Source organism: Trichomycterus rosablanca, chromosome 21 (genome assembly GCF_030014385.1).
Source record: "Trichomycterus rosablanca isolate fTriRos1 chromosome 21, fTriRos1.hap1, whole genome shotgun sequence".
NCBI classification, from domain to species: Eukaryota; Metazoa; Chordata; class Actinopteri; order Siluriformes; family Trichomycteridae; genus Trichomycterus; species Trichomycterus rosablanca.
Window position 1 is genome coordinate 500,001 of NC_086008.1, and position 20,000 is coordinate 520,000.

The 20,000-nt window shown below is 48.0% G+C and overlaps 1 protein-coding gene across 1 annotated transcript in view; it reads right to left on the reverse strand.

The window, feature by feature from the left end:
- si:dkey-215k6.1 (transmembrane protein 132D) overlaps positions 1–19,655 on the reverse strand; it is a 57,586-nt gene extending 37,931 nt beyond the window's left edge. Inside the window, exons 1-2 of the mRNA XM_063018271.1 lie at positions 18,838–19,655; positions 2,720–2,860 (exon numbers count right to left, since the gene is read on the reverse strand). Of these exons, the coding sequence (XP_062874341.1) occupies positions 2,720–2,860; positions 18,838–19,655 (959 nt within the window). The remainder of the gene's footprint in view (positions 1–2,719; positions 2,861–18,837) is intronic.
- Positions 19,656–20,000: the final 345 nt, after the last annotated feature.

Here is a 20,000-nt window from a genome sequence, read left to right on the forward strand (position 1 = left end):
CTCACACACCCACATCGAGGAGGGCTGAGGCTGTCTCACTGAGGCTGTATCGCTGAGGCTGTATCACTGAGGCTGTCTCACTGAGGCTGTCTCTGCCCCTCTGACACCCATTAGGGGCCACACACTGCCACCCCTAACCAGCCTCACGGTCAGCAGAGGTCACACTTGTACCAGCGACGAGAATCCGGTTTCAGCTGTCGTCCCTCCATCAATCCTGTGTCTGTGCAGACGCCCGGCCGGCTGATAGCAGGGCTGAGATTCTAACTCCAGATGTGTGTTTGACCGCCGCACCACCCGAGCACCACAGAACTCGAGACATTTTAGTGAAGAGTTCTGACTGGACTGCAGTGAGCTGATGTTCTCAGTGATGATGTTCCTTCAGGAACCGATCAGGGTTCTCATCTCAGCTCTACAGAACCGGTTCCACTAACCAGAACCCACTGAATCAGAACTAAATCAGAACTCATTCACACACTTTCTTAACCGTTTATCCAAATAGGGTCGCAGGGGGTGCTGGAGCCTATCCCAGCTTTTCAATGGGCGCAAGGCACACAGTAACACCCTGGAGAGGGCGCCAGTCTATCACATGGCACACACACACACACACACACACACACACACATTCACCTATAGGGCAATTCAGTGTCTCAAATTAACCTGACTGCATGTTTTTGGACTGTGGAAGGAAACCGGAGCTCCCGGAGGAAACCCACACAGACACGGGGAGAACATGCAAACTCCACACAGAAAGGACCCGGACCGTTCCACCTGGGGATCGAACCCAGGACCTTCTTGCTGTGAGGTGACAGTGCTACCCACCGAGCCACAGTGCTGCCCCAAAATCAGAACTAATTAAAACTAAACCTGGAGGATCACCAACAACCTGTCTTACATTCTAAGGTTAAAAGTCAGGACTCGAGTTTCTCCTCACTAAACCAGGACACGTCTTCTAATTACTGAATTCACGTGTTCAGTGCTGCCATCTTTTGATTGAATGGGCACAAATTCCCACACACATATGTAGTTTAAAATCTTGTGAGAAGCTTCCCATTAGAGCTGCTGTTGTTCCAAATGAAAAAGGTCACACAGGATATTCCGCTAGCACACCAGCGCCGAGATTCTGAACTCCTCGGTTTAAAAATCGGCGTTGTCACCGGTCGGCTGGGCGCCATCTAGCGGGCATAATCGGCAGTGCCTGCAGCAGACACTAATTGGCCACCGTGTGTCTGCTAGGGCGGGATGACCGGACTATGTGGGCGGGGTCTTCAAACGCTGTGTAAGGACCCTGATTGGCAGATAGAGGCGCCTGTGCAGAGTGCATGGGTGAAAAAGGGTTCCGTTAAGGGCTGCACGCGGGTCGGCGGAGGCGTGAGCAGTAACATGCCCACAATATACCCACCTCACCTACAATCAGGGATCCACCAGCAGGGGGAGACAAACTGACCACGATAAACTGGGAGAAAATGCAGAAATAAAATAGAAAAAAGAAAAAGGTCCCACTGGTGAAACTTTTTAAACTATTTTAATAATGTTTGTTTTTAACTAGGACGTCCGACAAGCTCACAGTCAAGCGTCCAAATACTTCTGACTGTATAGTGTATGTTTGTTTTTGTAGTATTTATACATATTAACCCCCCCACCTCCGTTTCCCCCCTGATTTATTTAGCTGTAATTATTCCTGATGCTTTTCCCCTCGTGGACACGTTTGCTGACGCCGTTTCCTCGATACTCGGACTCGCTGTTTATGCTGGACATAAAGAAGCAGCTGTTACTACAACACTGCAGCTGACATGATGGGAATGAATAAACAACCCTCCCCCCTCACGTCCTTCCACATCCCCCCTCACGTCCCCCCAGTGTCCCTCCGTCCCCTGTGTCCCCCCGTCCTGCTCTTTTCTCCCTTCAGCAGCGACTACATGAGGAGCTCGTTTCAGCGTCCTGTATAAAACATCATCTGATTAGCGCTGATGCCGCCGCCGCTACCTGGTAACCTGGGAATACCGCCGCCGCCGTCCACCATCTCAGAATAAATCCGCCGCGGAGAGTTAGCCGTGTCTATTAGCGGCGGAAATCCCTCCTTACACTTTCTCCTCCTTCAGAGCCGGAGTTTGGAGAGCTGACCCGACACTCAGCGGCTGTGTCCCAAATCACTGAAGGATGCTAATTAAAGATGTACGCTGGCCGTGGAGGAAGGAAGCGGAGCGTGGAGTAGTGGGATAAATCAAGAGATCTGATTAACATATATATATTTATATACATCCGGAGAGTTCAAGTGTGGGATCTGAAAGAACACCCCACTGTGAGACGTCCTCAAATTCATTTCAGAATAACACAGAATATGACGTGTCCTGATTTAATACGGAGCAGCGCTCTGATGCACTGGCCCACCGCAGCCGAGATCTGGAGGTCTTGAGTTCGAATCTCAGTTGTGCCACACAGGACACATGTGCTCGCCTGAGGGGCGATGAGTTCCTGAATGCTGCTGTGATAGCGGCCTCTGCTGGCTGCTGAGAGACGATGAATAACGGAGAGCAGTGCGTGACTCTCCGTACGCCATACACATCCCTACAATAAACTGGGAACTGGATATGACTAAACTGAGAGGAGTAAGAAATCTTAAATGACAGAATAAATTCAGCAGTCTGGTTGAAAACTGGAGACCTGGCAACCCTGAGCAGTGAAACGCAGGCGCGCGCGAACATGATGTTAAAATACTGACCTCTCATTGGACGAAACGCTTCTCCTCTCGCAGAATATAGAAAAGGAGGCGGAGCCAGGAGCCACTTCCTGTTTGATTTCCCAGGTTGCCAGATTGTTGGGTTTCACCGCTACAAAATGAATCCCTTCACCGTACTGAGCTCTGAAAGAGAGGAACAGAGAAAATCACGTCAGTACAGAACAGCCTGGAACCTCACGGTGATGTGACGCTCGCTGGTCTGTGGACGGTCACACCTGACACACCTGACACACCTGACACACCTGAGACTCCTGACACACCTGAGACTCCTGACACACCTGAGACACCTGACACACCTGACACACCTGAGACTCCTGACACACCTGAGACTCCTGAGACTCCTGAGACTCCTGACACACCTGACACACCTGACACACCTGAGACTCCTGACACACCTGAGACTCCTGACACACCTGAGACTCCTGACACACCTGAGACACCTGACACACCTGAGACTTCTGAGACTCCTGACACACCTGACACACCTGACACACCTGAGACTCCTGACACACCTGAGACTCCTGACACACCTGACACACCTGAGACTCCTGACACACCTGAGACTCCTGACACACCTGACACACCTGAGACATTTGAGACGCCTGACACACCTGACACACCTGAGACACCCGAGATGCCTGTGATCCAGCAGTTTCTAACTCATAACCCTGGTAACAGACCACTAACGGATTTGCGAAATGAGTCGAATCAAAGACGGATTAATTCAGAGAGTCTGTGTTAAAATTTTACAGTGCTCAGACAAAACAATAGTCATTTCTTCTCTTGGCTCCCCTGTTATCAGCAACGGCCTAGCTGATAAGGAAATTCCTCCGGAGGATTTGCTGCTACGTACCTACCCCTGCATCCACTGACTGTTTTTCATTCTGGGCAGTAAGCGCTGTATACTGCCATGTTATCGCGAACTTTGTACAGACTTTTTCTTGCTGCAGGAATGAAGGACAGAACTCTTTCCCAACCCCCTCACCAAACGTCTCCACTCTCTGCTTCTTAGCTTAATTCCACCAATACAGTAGTTGGTTACTTTTCCGACCCCCCCATCCCTAACCCGTGGCTAGTTGTGTGATGTTTTTACATGTGCTTGTGTGCTGTATGGGGCTGTTTTTTTCGTGTTACCAAAATGTGCTCCTAAAGGGAGCACAATCTGGTTGCTGTTTTTTTTATCCCCTTCTTTCCCAATGTGTTCATTTTTTTCTTGTTTCTTCGAAAGATGGCGCCGGTGAGGTGGCTGCCGTCAGACCGCTCCGAACTACTGTGGCGGCGCAGTCTCAAAAGCATTTCACTGCTAGTTGTACTGTGTGTATGACCATGTATGTGACAAATAAACTTGACCTTGACCTGTTCCATGTACACAAAACTATATAAACACGTCCACATTATCAATTTCACTTAAATTATATGATTCAACTCAGTGGAAACAGTTTGGGGAAGGAAGAAAAAAAGAATAAAAAAGAACAAATAAGATTAAAAAAAAGAACAAAAAAGAAAAAAGACAAAAAAAAACCCCTAAAAAATAAAAGACAAAGAACAAAAGAATGAAAAGAACAAAAAGACAGAAAGAACAAAAGAAGATGAAGAGACAGAAGATCTACAGTGGAGCTGAATTAATTCCTGATTATTTTAGTGATGAAATGCGAGTCGTTCTGGTGTGTAAAAGTTTGTGAACCCCTCAGATCTGAACCTGTTCAAATAAAAACGTCTGAGGAACATCTGGGAGAAACACGTTCTCATTTCCATCAACATCTGCTCTGACCGTCTTATATAACACACACACACACACACACACACACACTACACACACACACACTCACACACACAACACGTAAACAGCAGTTTATGAAGTGTGTGTGTATAAGTAAGAGACAGAGAGTGTGTGTGTGTGTGTGTGTGTGTGTGTGTGTGTGCGAGTGTGTGCGAGTGTGTGTGTGTGTGTGTGTGTGTGTGTGAGTGTGTGTGTGTGTGTGTGTGTGTGTGTGTGAGTGTGTGTGTGTGTGTGTGTGTGAGTGTGTGTGTGTGTGTGTAAATGTTACTGAGATGAAGATGACGAGTTTCTCTTCAGACTCGGAGCTTCGACTCTGGACGAGCGCTCGACTGATGAGCCAAAGCAGAGAGCCAAAAATGAGAAAGGTCAGCCATTAGTGTGTGTGTGTGTGTGTGTGTGGGCACAGAGACGGTGGCATTCAGGTCTGCAGGCCAATCCAATTGGCATTTAATTAACCTGGGATCTGGATCAGAGAGTTTACTCTTCCAAATCAATCCCATATCTTTATACACACACACACACACACACACACACTCGCGCTCTCTCTCACACACACACTTGCTCTCTCTCACACACACACACACACACACACACACACACACACACACACACACACACACACACACACTCGGGTGGATTAATAGTGTTGTTTACAAATCTGCTGTGTAAGTTTGCAGATTGTGGTGTAAAGGACGACACAACCTTTCTACCAGGCTAACCGTGTGTGTGTGTGTGTGTGTGTGTGTGTGTGTGTGTAAACACTACAGTTTGATTCAGTATTTTAGAAAAGCAAACACGACCCAGTAGGAGAGATAAACACAAACACACTATCAGCTGGATTATATGAACAGGATCCGAACCCGGCACACTGATGCCAGTAGATAAGCTGCACACACACACACACACACACACACACACACACACACACACACACTGGCATTACGACTGACCACACTGAAGAGCTCAGTGACCTTACCACCAGAAAGGCACGACACGGCTCCTCTCCAGCGCTCCAGCTTATCAGCTTCCTCTCAGCTACAGAGTTTATACTGATACTGATACATACAAAACATCCAGGAGCAACAACAGCTCAGCCGTGAAGCTCCACCAGCCCACAGAGCAGGACCAGACAACACAGGATAAAATCATCTGTCCTCACTTTCAGCCACGAGGACTCAACACGACCAAACAGAAGTCATTCACAGAGCTGAAATGTGTTGCATCCCCAACCCTAACCCCTAACCCCTAGCTCCTAACCCAATACCCCTAATCCCTAACCCCTAGCTCCTAAAACCTAGGTCCTAACCTTTAGCGCCTAACCCCTAGCTCCTAACCCCTAACCCTAACCCTTAGCTTCTAAACCTAACCCATAATCCCTAGCTCCTAACCCCTAGCTCCTAACCCAATACCCCTAATCCCTAACCCCTAGCTCCTAACCCCTAGGTCCTAACCTTTAGCGCCTAACCCCTAGCTCCTAACCCCTAACCCTAACCCTTAGCTTCTAAACCTAACCCATAACCCCTAGCTCCTAACCCCTAGCTCCTAAGCCCTAACCACTAGCTCATAAACCCTAGCTCCTAGCTCCTAACCCATAACCCCTAAACTCTAACCGCTAGCTTCTAACCCCAACCTCTAACACGAACCCCTAGCCCCTAACGACTTGCTCATAACCCCTAGCTCCTAACTGCTAACCCTGGACTCTGACGGTCTGAGGATTTACACGTGCGGCAGACAGAGGGCGTCGGAGTGCACAGGGTGAACAAGTTTATCCAAACCTGGTGCAACACGGAGAAAATAAATAAAGAAAGTAAAGAAAGTACAGAAGAGAAGAGAAGTCGGTGAGAGTTTAGGTTTAGTTTAGTTTAGATAGAGTACAGGTTTAGTTCGGTTCCCGGCGGTACGGGCGGAGTTCCTCTGTTCCCTCAGGTACGGGCGAGCGGAACACGTTCATCTCATTATGGATCTGTAATGAGATTTAAACTCACATCCTTTCACTTTGCTCTGTGTGAAATTCTATTTTCAGTGGTGATCAGTGTGGAGTTGAGCGTGGAAACGAGTTCTGGACGCTCCTTAAATCAGGACGATTATTAGATTCCTGCAGTAATGGAATTAGTGTTACTGTACCAGATCAGAGGAGGAAACTGCAGAATAATCACACAGAGTTCAAACAAAGTCAGAAAACTTACAGACCAATAAAATAATAAACGCGGCTTTATAATCCAGAGAATATTCAGCGTTCCTCACCGCAGAGTCAACATCAAGAGTTTATATACAGTAGGTTCTGAGACTGTTCTTCATCTGAGACTGGTACCAGTCTAAAGGGTGCTAGCACACCGACCTGACCGGGCGTCCACACAGACACAATCGGGCATGTTTGATGGAGGGAAGGTCGAGCAGCGTCTCTTCATTTACATTTCATTTACATTTTCAGCATTTAGCAGACGCTTTTATCCACTACTGTACAGTATATTGTCTAAGCAACTGAGGGTTAAGGGCCTTGCTCAAGGGCCCAACAGTGACAACCTGGCAGTGATGGGGCTTAAACCAGCGACCTTCCAATTAACCACTAGGCTACACCTGCCAAGAGCAGCTGTTATAGCTGAAAGAAATGACAGTGGTCACTCTAGTTCAATACCTTTTGTTTTGGGATGAGACGTCCAGAAAGTTCATGGTCAAGTGTCCAAACACTTTTGGCCATTTAGTAAATGTAGCAATATGGTTCTGCTACAATACGAGATCTTCAGGACTAATCCGAACGACTGCACGAGCATCAGGAGTTGGATATGAGATGTCCAGGTGGTGCAGCAGGATTTTCCGCTCACACACCAGCACCGGGGTTCTGGACTCTCCAGCTGACTCTGGCAGCTTAGAGAGCAGGAGTAGCTCAGTGGTTAAGGTACAGGACTAGAACTGGAAGATCACTGGTTCAAGACCTACATCTGCCTGGGTTGTTACTGTTGGGCCCTTGACAAAGTGACTTACATATATACGTATATAGTCCAAGCAATTGAGGGTTAATTAAGGGTTACAACCTAGCAGTGGTGGGGTTTGAACCAGCGACCTTCTGCTTACTAGCCCAGAACCTTAACCGCTAGGCTACAACTAACATGGATGAAGGTATCTGCTAAATGCTGAGAATGTAAATGTGGAGGCTTCAGCTCCCACCTGAGCTACGTTTAGCGATCCTGAGTGATCATACGAGAGAGGCAGAACGAGAGCAACCCAACATCCCTGATCAACACAAATCTTTATAAACTAGAACCCTCGAACCTTGTGCTTCTGTCTATAGGTAGTGCGGACAGCCTCGGATCAAGGGGTTTGAAACCTGCTGCAGATACACAAACCAACAAAACCAGCACAAACACACTGACCGTAAACACACCCGGAAAACCAGTGGTAGCTCAGTAAGTAAGATACTGTACTAGTAATCACTGTTGGGCCTTAAACCTCAAATGCTCAAACTGTATTCAGTCATAATTGTAAGTCGCTTTGAATAAAAGCGTCGACTAAATGCTGAAAATGTAAAACCACAGAGAGAGAATACATGTAAAAACACGGACCGTCCACACACACACGCGCACACACACACACACAGCGGTCAGTGGTTCAGCAGTATCCACAGAATAGAATTTTTTGAGTGTGTATAAAGAGACGCTTTTAAAGAAGCTCAAACAGACGACACTCGCAAATAAAGAGCACAAAGAAGCGACAGTTTCAAACACACACACACACACACACACACACACACACACTCGAGCACACTGGGTGGGTGGAAAGTGTCCAAGCCAGTGACCTTTATAGACTAAACACACACACACACTTACACATTCACACACACTTACACACACTCGCTCTCTCACACACACTCACTCCTAATGAATAAATAAAAAGAGGAATTTGCATGACACTAAAGGACGTATGTGTGTGTGTGTGTGTCAATAGAGACATCGCCACAGAGATGGATAACACGCACACACACACACTTGCACGCGCAAATACACACACACACTCTCGTACACACACATACACACACACACTTCCTGTCCAAGCTGCACCTGACAGATAAGAGCTCGCTTGCTCTATCCATCCTGACGGCTGGAAATGCCTCTCCATCAGCCGCCCGCCCGCCCGCTCGCTCGCTCGCCCGCCATCGCTCGGTGGCAGCGCCGACGCTGTTAGTGTATCTCAGACCTGCCCCCCTCCCACACACACACACACACACACACACACACACACAGTCCCCTCCCCCACACACACCACGACCACACACTGACCAAACCGACGACAACCTGCTCACCGACTGGCACTAAGCTGCCCCACTGGTCCCAAGTGGGTTTCACTAGTTGGTCTCTGTCTGTGGGCTCAAAGTGGGTTACCCGTGTACGCCCCATGGCGATTTTTCACCAATGGGGTAAAACCGAGACGGGGGATGAAGGGGGGGGGGGCGGGAGTTATAGACCCTGAACTGGGTGGAGCTCTCAGCACCTGAAGATCCTTCAGCCCACCTGAAGGTCACGTCCAATCCTTAAAGATGCCACCAACACCCGGGGTCACCAGTGGAACCTCAGTGGTTGAGTTTTGTTTTAATTTACACCACATGGTCTAAAGTATTTGGACTCCTGAGCATGAGCTTGCTGGACATCCAGTTTCAAACACTATTAAAATGCTATTAAAATAAAGTGACCCTCTGTGTGATCTTTACATCTGGAACATCAGGCGTTCATCTGAGAAGCTTTTCACAAGACTTTGACTTGAAGTGTGATTGTGTGTGGGAATTTGTGCCCGTCAGTGCAGTCAGTACTGCAGAGGCTACTTGGCAATGGTGGGGCTTGAACCAGCAACCCTCTGATTACTAGTCCAATGCCTTACCATTGAGCTTTGAAATGTGTCTGTGTGTGGGAATTTGTGCCGGTTCAGTAGTAGAAAAGATGACAGCATTTGTCTGGCTGGGCGCTGATTGATCAGTCGGTGTTCCAGTTCATCCCATAGCTGGTGAGTGGGGCTGAGCTCAGGGCTCTGTGCAGGACACTGGAGCTTTTCTTCATGTCTATATAAAGGAACAGGACAGGACCTTCCCTAAACTGATGCTTCATAGTCAGAATCATGTGCTTCTCTATATATGATTGATTTATTCCACCTGTTATTGACTGTCGTGTCTGAAACACATGAATCCAGTGATTATAAGGGGCGTCCAGATACTTTTGACCCTCTAGTGTATAATATAAACCAGCTTTAATGGCACTAATGGTGGTGTCTCTGGTGGAGTGTGTAGCTCGGGTGCAGGGTAACGCTCCTCCACGCCCCGTCCGTGTCTCAGTGAAGTGCTGCCTTAACACTAACGTATTCATACGGAGATTCCAGACGTCATTAGCGTGACATTTAAACCCCGGAATGAATAGCGGAGTTATCTGTGCTAGGCAGCGGCGGCTCGGTGTGCCAGAGCGATGGCGTGCTGAAGCGCTGGAGTGCCGGAGCGGATGAGATGTTGAGCTTTATTAAGCTGCAGGAGAATAAAAGAGCAGATTTTTCTCTCTCAGTGTTTAACAAGTGTCAAGAGCCCCTTAACACGTCTATAGCAACACAGCGCTAACACGCCGCTAAACACTCACACACACACACACACACACACACACACACACACACACACACACACACACACACACACACACTCACACACACACACACACACACACACACACACACACACACACTCCTCAGTCTCGCTTTATTTTCAGTTTATCGCTGCCTCGTTGGCATGAGCGCCACATCAGTCGTTAAAATAATAATAAAAATAATAATAATAACACAGCAGCACCACGAGCCCCAATCTCAGCTCTGCTACCGGGCGGCTGGGCGCCCACTAACGGTACACGATCAGCAGTGCAGACAGTGCAGCAGACAAAATCAGTCACTAGTCTGCTGAGTGGGAAAAGACGTGACTAAAAAGTGGGCGGGGTCTTCGGAGTGAGGGGCAGTGAGACTGAGGGGCAGTAAGAGCGAGGGGCGGTGAGACTGAGGGGCAGTAAGAGCGAGGGGCAGTGAGACTGAGGGGCACTAAGACTGAAGGGCACTAAGACTGAGGGGCAGTGAGACTGAGGGGTCTGACAGACTCTTTCTTCACTACAGTCGCTGGATGGTTTTATTTAAACGTCTTTATTTCTTTATTTCCTCTCTGTCTCTCTCAGCCCACACCGGCTCCGTCTGTAAAGAGCAGAGTCATGAGGAAGGTAAAGAAGTGAGACGTGGGCGGGCGACGTGCGGCGCTGCTCTGATAAAACTCTGACATGAAGGAAAACAGAGAGAAAAGTCGCATTAAACCCAGCGCAGGAACGTCGTTCTACAGAAAATAAAACAAAGAAATTAATATTTTATCTTTTCACGCCGTGCTGCTTCGCTTCTGTACAACAGCTCACTGGATTCTGTAAAATAACTGCAGGAATTCACGTCCATTTAGAAAGACCAGAAACCAATCAAGCCTGGGTCACAGTCGACATTCTAATTCATCCTGGAGACGAGATCAGAGCTCTTTTATTCCAAAGCAGCCAAACTCCTTCTGCAGAGCTGGCTTTGTGCAAGTGAAGGAAAGGTTCTTCCCCATACTGTTACTACAACACTAGGATCTCCATTCAGTGTAAACAAGGGGCTCACATACGGTTACTCCACCTCCACCACACTTTACAGCTGGCCGATTCATTACTGTAATCACCTCACCCACTGCTCCATAGTCCAACGCTGGTGTGCTTTACAGCTCCAGATCATGTTACAGTCTCACCCCTCCTCGGGGGCAGTTCGTGCTGTAGCTGATAACTGTGCCTCTTAGCTGAGCTGTTGTTGCTCCTGGATGTTACTGAACCAAAGTAAGAGGGCTGAAACATATCTCCAGTTGTAGCCTAGCGTTCAAGGTGCTGGACTAGTAACCAGAAAGTTGCCGGTTCAAGCGCCACTACTGCCAGGTTGTCACTGCTGGGCCCTTGAGCAAGGCCCTTAACCTTCAATTGCTCAGACTGTATACTGTCACAGTACTGTCACTGCTGTAAATGTAAACGTACTGGGATTTATGACATGACAAGATCTCCTAAGATTTATGACATCACAAGATCTCCTGAGATTTATGACATCACAAGTTCTCCTGAGATTTATGACATCACAAGTTCTCCTGAGATTTATGACATCACAAGTTCTCCTGCGATTTATGACATCACAAGATCTCCTGAGATTTATGACATCACAAGTTCACCTGCGATTTATGACATCACAAGATCTCCCGAGATTTATGACATCACAAGATCTCCTGAGACTTATGACATCACAAGATCTCCTGAGACTTATGACATCACGAGATCGTCTAAGATTCATGACATCACAAGATCGCCCGAGATTTATGACATCACAAGATCTCCTAAGATTTATGACATCACAAGATCTCCTGAGACTTATGACATCACAAGATCTCCTGAGACTTATGACATCACGAGATCGCCTAAGATTCATGACATCACGAGATCGCCTAAGATTCATGACATCACAAGATCGCCCGAGATTTATGACATCACAAGATCTCCTGAGACTTATGACATCACAAGATCTCCTGAGACTTATGACATCACGAGATCGCCTAAGATTCATGACATCACAAGATCGCCCGAGATTTATGACATCACAAGATCTCCTAAGATTTATGACATCACAAGATCTCCTGAGACTTATGACATCACAAGATCTCCTGAGACTTATGACATCACGAGATCGCCTAAGATTCATGACATCACAAGATCGCCCGAGATTTATGACATCACAAGATCTTTTGACATTTATGACATCACAAGATCTCCAGTATGCTAATAACCTGTTGATCTTCTCATCTCATCACATGTGAGTATTTTACTCCTCAGAATCAAATGTAACAGGACCCTCCTCTGGGCTCACTGAGGCCCCCTAGTGCAGTGATCCCCATCCACCGGTGCGTGGGTCATTTATTACCGGGCTGCACAGAAAGAATAAATAATTAGAGACGCTACATCAGCCATGAAATGTCCAACACACTTCAGGTGTTATTGTCTCCTATCACCACTAGGTGGGAGCAGCGTCTCATTGCAGCGAGAAAAGCTCAGGATTCACACTGACGTTCCATTCTATAGTTATTCTATTTTAAATCCTCCCACCCCCCACCTGAGTCTGTGAAATTATATCTTATATGAAACCGGTCCATGGTGCAAAAAAAGATTGGGGAGCGCTGGTCTAGTGGGTTGTGAGCCCAAGGTTGAGAATTACTGATTTGGAACACAACCGTAAACTGATAAAAACAAACGTCAGGGGTAAATAACGATCAGATCCGCTGCCGTGAGTCCAGAGTGGTGAACTGTGCGGTAGATTTAATTCTATTGGTGGATTTGTGGGTCATGTGACTTAATGATTTAATGTTCCTCGTGATGACGACAATGCTGGAAGCTGCAGGAAGTTCTTCAGTCAACGTGTTAAATGTGCCATTAATGGAGGATGTAATTCACTCGAAATAGAAACACACACACACACACACACACACACACACACACACACACACACACACACACACTGCTTCCCTCGTTTCCTCGTCGGCTCGTACTAAAAGAAACACTAGAAGGCCAAAACTGTTGGAACGGAGGCGCCGGCCGACCCACACAGTCTCCTTAAATCATCCAGTAACCAGCAGAACCCCACAGAGCAGATAGAACCGTGCCAACCACACACACACACACACACACACTACACACACACTGATACACACACACGCGCACGTCTGCATTCATTTTCTCTCCGACAGGAAACATCAAATGACGCCTTCACATGAATAATCATCAGCACCCAGGTGCATGATGGGATAAAAGCAGTGACTGACAGAAGCATGAAGATGGAGACCAGGGTGCCGGGTCAGGTTCAGACCACGTGGATGGTTCTCCACCACGCAGGAACCGACCCGAACAGGTACGACAGGAACCGTTAGAGCATGGAGGAGCCTGGTGGGTTAGAAGCACACCACTGAAGCTGTCAGGGATTCTTACAGAGGGTCTGGACATGTAGGGAGGATCACGCTGCTCTCTCTGTATTCATCCACCACCCGTACGAACACCTCCACCGGACAGCAGGGGTCACTGTTGCACTGGAAAGGAGGAGAATCTTTCAGCCAGTGGCGTCACTGTAACCGACAGAAACCATTCATTTCCAGTCTACAAGCCCAGAAATCACTGTGGAACGAGTTACTGTGGTAAATACAGCCACATGGGCTCTGGGGAACTTCGGAAAACCATCGTTACTTAACACAGGCCACCGCTGCATCAAGAAATGCAACCTGAAACTCTACCACTGTGTGTGGTGTGTGTGTGGTGTGTGTGTGTGTGTGTGTATCAGTGTGTGTGTCTCTTTTGACCACCATGTGTGTGTGTGTGCATCTGTGTATCAGTGTTTGTATGTGTATCAGTATGTGTGTGCATGTGTGTGAGTGTATATGTGTGTATCAGTGTGTGAGTGCGTATGTGTGTGCGTATGTATGTGTGTATCAGTGTGTGTGTGTGTAAGTGTGTGTGTATTAGTGTGTGTATATCAGTGTGTCTGTGTATCAGTGTGAGTGCGTATGTGTGTGCGTATGTATGTGTGTATCAGTGTGTGTGTGTATGTATTTGAGCGTGTGTGTATGTAAGTGTGTGTGTGTATTAGTGTGTGTGTGTATCAGTGTGTGTGTGTATTTGAGCATGTGTGTATTAGTGTATGTATGTATGTGTGTGCGTATGTATGTGTGTGTGTATCAGTGTGTGTGTGTATGTACAGTGTATCACAAAAGTGAGTACACCCCTTAAATTTCTGCAGATATTTAAGTATATCTTTTCATGGGACAACACTGACAAAATGACACTTTGACACAATGAAAAGTAGTCTGTGTGCAGCTTATATAACAGTGTAAATTTATTCTTCCCTCAAAATAACTCAATATACAGCCATTAATGTCTAAACCACCGGCAACAAAAGTGAGTACACCCCTAAGAGACTACACCCCTAAATGTCCAAATTGAGCACTGCTTGTCATTTTCCCTCCAAAATAGTTAGTGTTACTAGGTCTCAGGTGTGCATAGGGAGCAGGTGTGTTCAATTTAGTAGTACAGCTCTCACACTCTCTCATACTGGTCACTGAAAGTTCCAACATGGCACCTCATGGCAAAGAACTCTCTGAGGATCTTAAAAGACGAATTGTTGCGCTACATGAAGATGGCCAAGGCTACAAGAAAATTGCCAACACCCTGAAACTGAGCTGCAGCACAGTGGCCAAGATCATCCAGCGTTTTAAAAGAGCAGGGTCCACTCAGAACAGACCTCGCGTTGGTCGTCCAAAGAAGCTGAGTGCACGTGCTCAGCGTCACATCCAACTGCTGTCTTTGAAAGATAGGCGCAGGAGTGCTGTCAGCATTGCTGCAGAGATTGAAAAGGTGGGGGGTCAGCCTGTCAGTGCTCAGACCATACGCCGCACACTACATCAAATTGGTCTGCATGGCTGTCACCCCAGAAGGAAGCCTCTTCTGAAGTCTCTACACAAGAAAGCCCGCAAACAGTTTGCTGAAGACATGTCAACAAAGGACATGGATTACTGGAACCATGTCCTATGGTCTGATGAGACCAAGATTAATTTGTTTGGTTCAGATGGTCTCAAGCATGTGTGGCGGCAATCAGGTGAGGAGTACAAAGATAAGTGTGTCATGCCTACAGTCAAGCATGGTGGTGGGAATGCCATGGTCTGGGGCTGCATGAGTGCAGCAGGTGTTGGGGAGTTACATTTCATTGAGGGACACATGAACTCCAATATGTACTGTGAAATACTGAAGCAGAGCATGATCCCCTCCCTCCGGAAACTGGGTCGCAGGGCAGTGTTCCAGCATGATAATGACCCCAAACACACCTCTAAGACGACCACTGCTTTATTGAAGAGGCTGAGGGTAAAGGTGATGGACTGGCCAAGCATGTCTCCAGACCTAAACCCAATAGAACATCTTTGGGGCATCCTCAAGCGGAAGGTGGAGGAGCGCAAAGTCTCGAATATCCGCCAGCTCCGTGATGTCGTCATGGAGGAGTGGAAAAGCATTCCAGTGGCAACCTGTGAAGCTCTGGTAAACTCCATGCCCAGGAGAGTTAAGGCAGTTCTGGGAAATAATGGTGGCCACACAAAATATTGACACTTCAGGAACTTTCACTAAGGGGTGTACTCACTTTTGTTGCCGGTGGTTTAGACATTAATGGCTGTATATTGAGTTATTTTGAGGGAAGAATAAATTTACACTGTTATATAAGCTGCACACAGACTACTTTTCATTGTGTCAAAGTGTCATTTTGTCAGTGTTGTCCCATGAAAAGATATACTTAAATATCTGCAGAAATGTGAGGGGTGTACTCACTTTTGTGATACACTGTATTTGAGCGTGTGTGTATTAGCGTGTGTATGTATGTGTGTATAAGTGTGCATGTATGTGTGTGTATCAGTGTGTGTGTGTGTGTGTGTGTGTGTGTGTGTGTGTGTGTGTATCAGTGTGCATGTATGTGTGGGTATCAGTGTGTGTGTGTGTGTGTGTGTGTGTGTGTATCAGTGTGCATGTATGTGTGGGTATCAGTGTGTGTGTATCAGTGTGTGTGTGTATTTGAGCGTGTGTGTTTTAGTGTATGTATGTATGTGTGTGTATATCAGTGTGTGTGTATCAGTGTGTGTGTGTATGTATTTGAGCGTGTGTGTATTAGCGTGTGTATGTATGTGTGTATAAGTGTGCATGTATGTGTGTGTATCAGTGTGTGTGTGTGTGTGTGTGTGTATTAGTGTATGTATGTATGTGTGTGTATCAGTGTGCATGTATGTGTGGGTATCAGTGTGTGTATCAGTGTGTGTGTGTAAGTGTGTGTGTATGTGTATCAGTGTGTGTGTGTGTGTGTGTGTGTATTAGTGTATGTATGTATGTGTGTGTATCAGTGTGCATGTATGTGTGGGTATCAGTGTGTGTGTATCAGTGTGTGTGCATGTGTATCAGTGTGTGTGTGTGTGTGTGTGTGTGTGCATGTATGTGTGTGTATCAGTGTGCATGTATGTGTGTGTATCAGTGTGTGTGTATCAGTGTGTGTGTATCAGTGTGTGTGTGTGTGTGTGTGTGTGTGTGTGAAAGTCACCCTGTATCTCCAGTATTCAGTAGGGAGCTCCTCAGTGATGGACGGACCGAGCAAGCGTGTGAGGACGCATAAAGCACAGATTTATAGATTCGGGACGCGACCCAAACCCCCCCTGTAGACTGTAGGTCACAGTAAAGTGCTGTGGATGAGAAACTGAGCTGAAAGTATGTGGACGCGCCGATATTTATTCATTCATTCCAGAACCATGTGCATTATAATGGAGATTGGAAGTCCTGAGGTGATCCGGGGTCGGTGCCATGCTGGAACAGGGCATTCCCTAAACTGTTGAAGCATTCATTCATCACCTCTGATCATTAAGTGAGGTTCATCAGTCCAGAGAACCTGTATTCGATGCTCCGTGGTCTTACAGTGGTGTTCTGTACACCTGGGTTTATCAGCTACGCCTCCATCGAGCTCTAGAGTCCAACAGTGGTGTGCTTTATACCACTCCAGTCAAAGGGTCCGAGGGTCTCTGTGCAGCGCCGTCGATCAGCCAGCGGAGGGCGTAACTGCTGCAGCTATGAGGAGAATATAACTCTGCCGGAGGGGATTCCTCATAGCTGCAGCAGTTACGCCCTCCGCTGGCTGATCGACGGCGCTGCACAGAGACGGGGGATAACATGTGGCTCTAAGTGCACGATACGGATCTCCGTATGAACCCGCCTGGTGCAGGTGAAAAGAAGCGGTCGGTGCTGCACACGTGTCGGAGGGGGCGTGTGTTAGTGGAAATACCATCTGGGAATCGGATACGACTAGATCTGGTGAATATAAAATAAGTAGAATTAATACCTGAACGTGTTTAATATTGTATCGTGATTTTCTTTGCTGTAACCCGTATGAAAGTAAGGAAAGGTCACAGTCACGGTCAGGGTCCCAGTCCCTCCCCTCCCCCACTCCCAGATCGGTCCGGGTTCCGATGGGTGTAGAACAGACAGGAGCGGCGAATCTGAAGTGCAGAGCGGCGCAGCATCCACATTTATCAGCATCAGAATGCTGACGGAGCAGCAGCAGGATCTCACCACATTACCTCCTCATTATTAAATTCAGCAGAGGTGCGGCGCGTACCCCCGTATCTGTACACTCCTAAATCACTCTAATCCATCACCTGTCACAAACTGCACCGCTCCCAGGGTGGTGGTGGGGGTGGGGGGGGGCGGGTTTGTGAGGGGTGTGTGGGGGGGGTGTATTAGGGGTGCGGGGCGGTTGGCAGGTATCCTGACTGCTTCGTGACGCTGAAACCTTCTCATGTTCAATTAGCAGACGAGCGGAACCATCAGATCCACGTCTAATAGATCCCTCACCCTCACACGCACCATCAGATCGACATCTAATAGATCCCTCACACACACCATCAGATCTACGTCTAATAGATCCCTCACCGTCACACGCACCATCAGATCCACATCTAATAGATCCCTCACACACACCATCAGATCCACATCTAAGAGATCCCTCACACACACCATCAGATCCACATCTAATAGATCCCTCACACACACCATCAGATCCACATCTAATAGCTCCCTCACACACACCATCAGATCCACGTCTAATAGATCCCTCACCGTCACACGCACCATCAGATCCACATCTAATAGATCCCTCACACACACCATCAGATCCACATCTAATAGATCCCTCACACACACCATCAGATCCACATCTAATAGATCCCTCACACACTACAGAAGAAGCTCATCTGTGAGTAATTAGTGAGACAGTCGTGACATTTCCTACAAACGTCGTGTTGAACCAGCGGCGCCCCAGATACGTTATTCATGGATCATGAGGATGAGGATGAGGATGAAGGTGAGCGTGGGTTCCCATCACAGAATGAAAATATTGACGGAAACGAGTGAACTTCATATAAATAAAAACATTCCAGCAAAGAATCACAAACATCATGATGTTCTTCAGCTCATGAGAATCAGTGAACGAGGAGATCCAGCTCCACAACGTTCCCTCACTGGCTGGGATGATATTTCTGGGAAACGCCAAACCGGATCATCTCTATTTAGTGGTCAGAAACTCAGAATGGACTTGTGTGTGTACGAGCTACTGTAGGGTTCTAGATGGAGCCTAGATGGAGTGTTCCTCTAGAAGAACAAATGAAGGAACCAGCAGAAGAACCCTGTAAAGTTCCACGTACCTGAGGGTGAAGTGTTCCACCGTGGTCACTGTGTTCAGAAGAACCCTGAATCTGACGTTATGTCCTGGTTTCACAGGTCCGGGCGGAGCCACGATCTCCACGTTCCGGTCCAGAGGGATCCTGGTTCCGTCCCGTCTGACCTCGCCGGTGCTCAGCGTGACCGCGCCGATCCTCTGCGCCCCCCCTGCGCTCCTGGCGCACTCGTCCTCGCCGCCCTCTGCAGGAGAGACGGAGTAGTGCAGCTCCATGCTGAGTTCCTGCGAGCGCCTGCGCTGAAGAACCGGACTGAACCAGGACGCCGGGACGGCCAGCTGCACCACGCAGATTCCCACAATCCCCTGCAGCCTGCACGCCGCCGACACCGAGCCCTCCGATTGGTCACGCGTACCTGTGACACGTACACAGGGTAAGTTTTCCACCGGGAACTCCGCCTCCTGCCACTTCCGTCCGACCAGGTAGAACAGGACGTGGACCTGAGGTTGCTCCGCCCACACCGCCGTGCTCAGCAGGTGAGCTTTCACCCTCCACCTAGAGGAAGCAGGTGCGGCACTGAGCCACGCCCTCTGGAGGAGGTCTGCAGGTACCGGAGCCTCGGCGGAGATGTTGCCGTAGCTACAGCTGACTGACAGTGAGGGGGTGGAGCCGGCAGGTGGAAGGTGGAGGTAGAGAGGCTGCGTTAGTGAGTTCGGCGTGCCGTTGCGCATCACTTCCTGGGCGGAGTCACAGACGAGGAGAAAGGACGACTCGGCACCATGAAGACGACAGGAAACAGGAAGTGATGATGGGAAAGGGGTGGAGAAACGAGGAAATGACTCCATCAGCGTCACACTGCTCCGCCCTTCAATCACTGCGGAGAGAGAGAAAGAAGGTAAGAACCTCCATCAATGGACCTCCACCCATGAACCTCCACCATAAATCTCCACCCAAGAACCTTCTACCCATGAACCTCCACCCAAAAACCTTCTACCCATGAACCTCCACCCATTAACCTCCACCCAAAAACCTTCTACCCATGAACCTCAACCTACAATCTTTAAATGAAACCTCCACCCACAATCTTCTACCCACAAATCTCCACCCATGAACCTCCACCCAAAAACCTCCACCCACAACTTCTACCAAAACCTCCACCTATGAACCTCCATCTATAATCTTTAAATGAA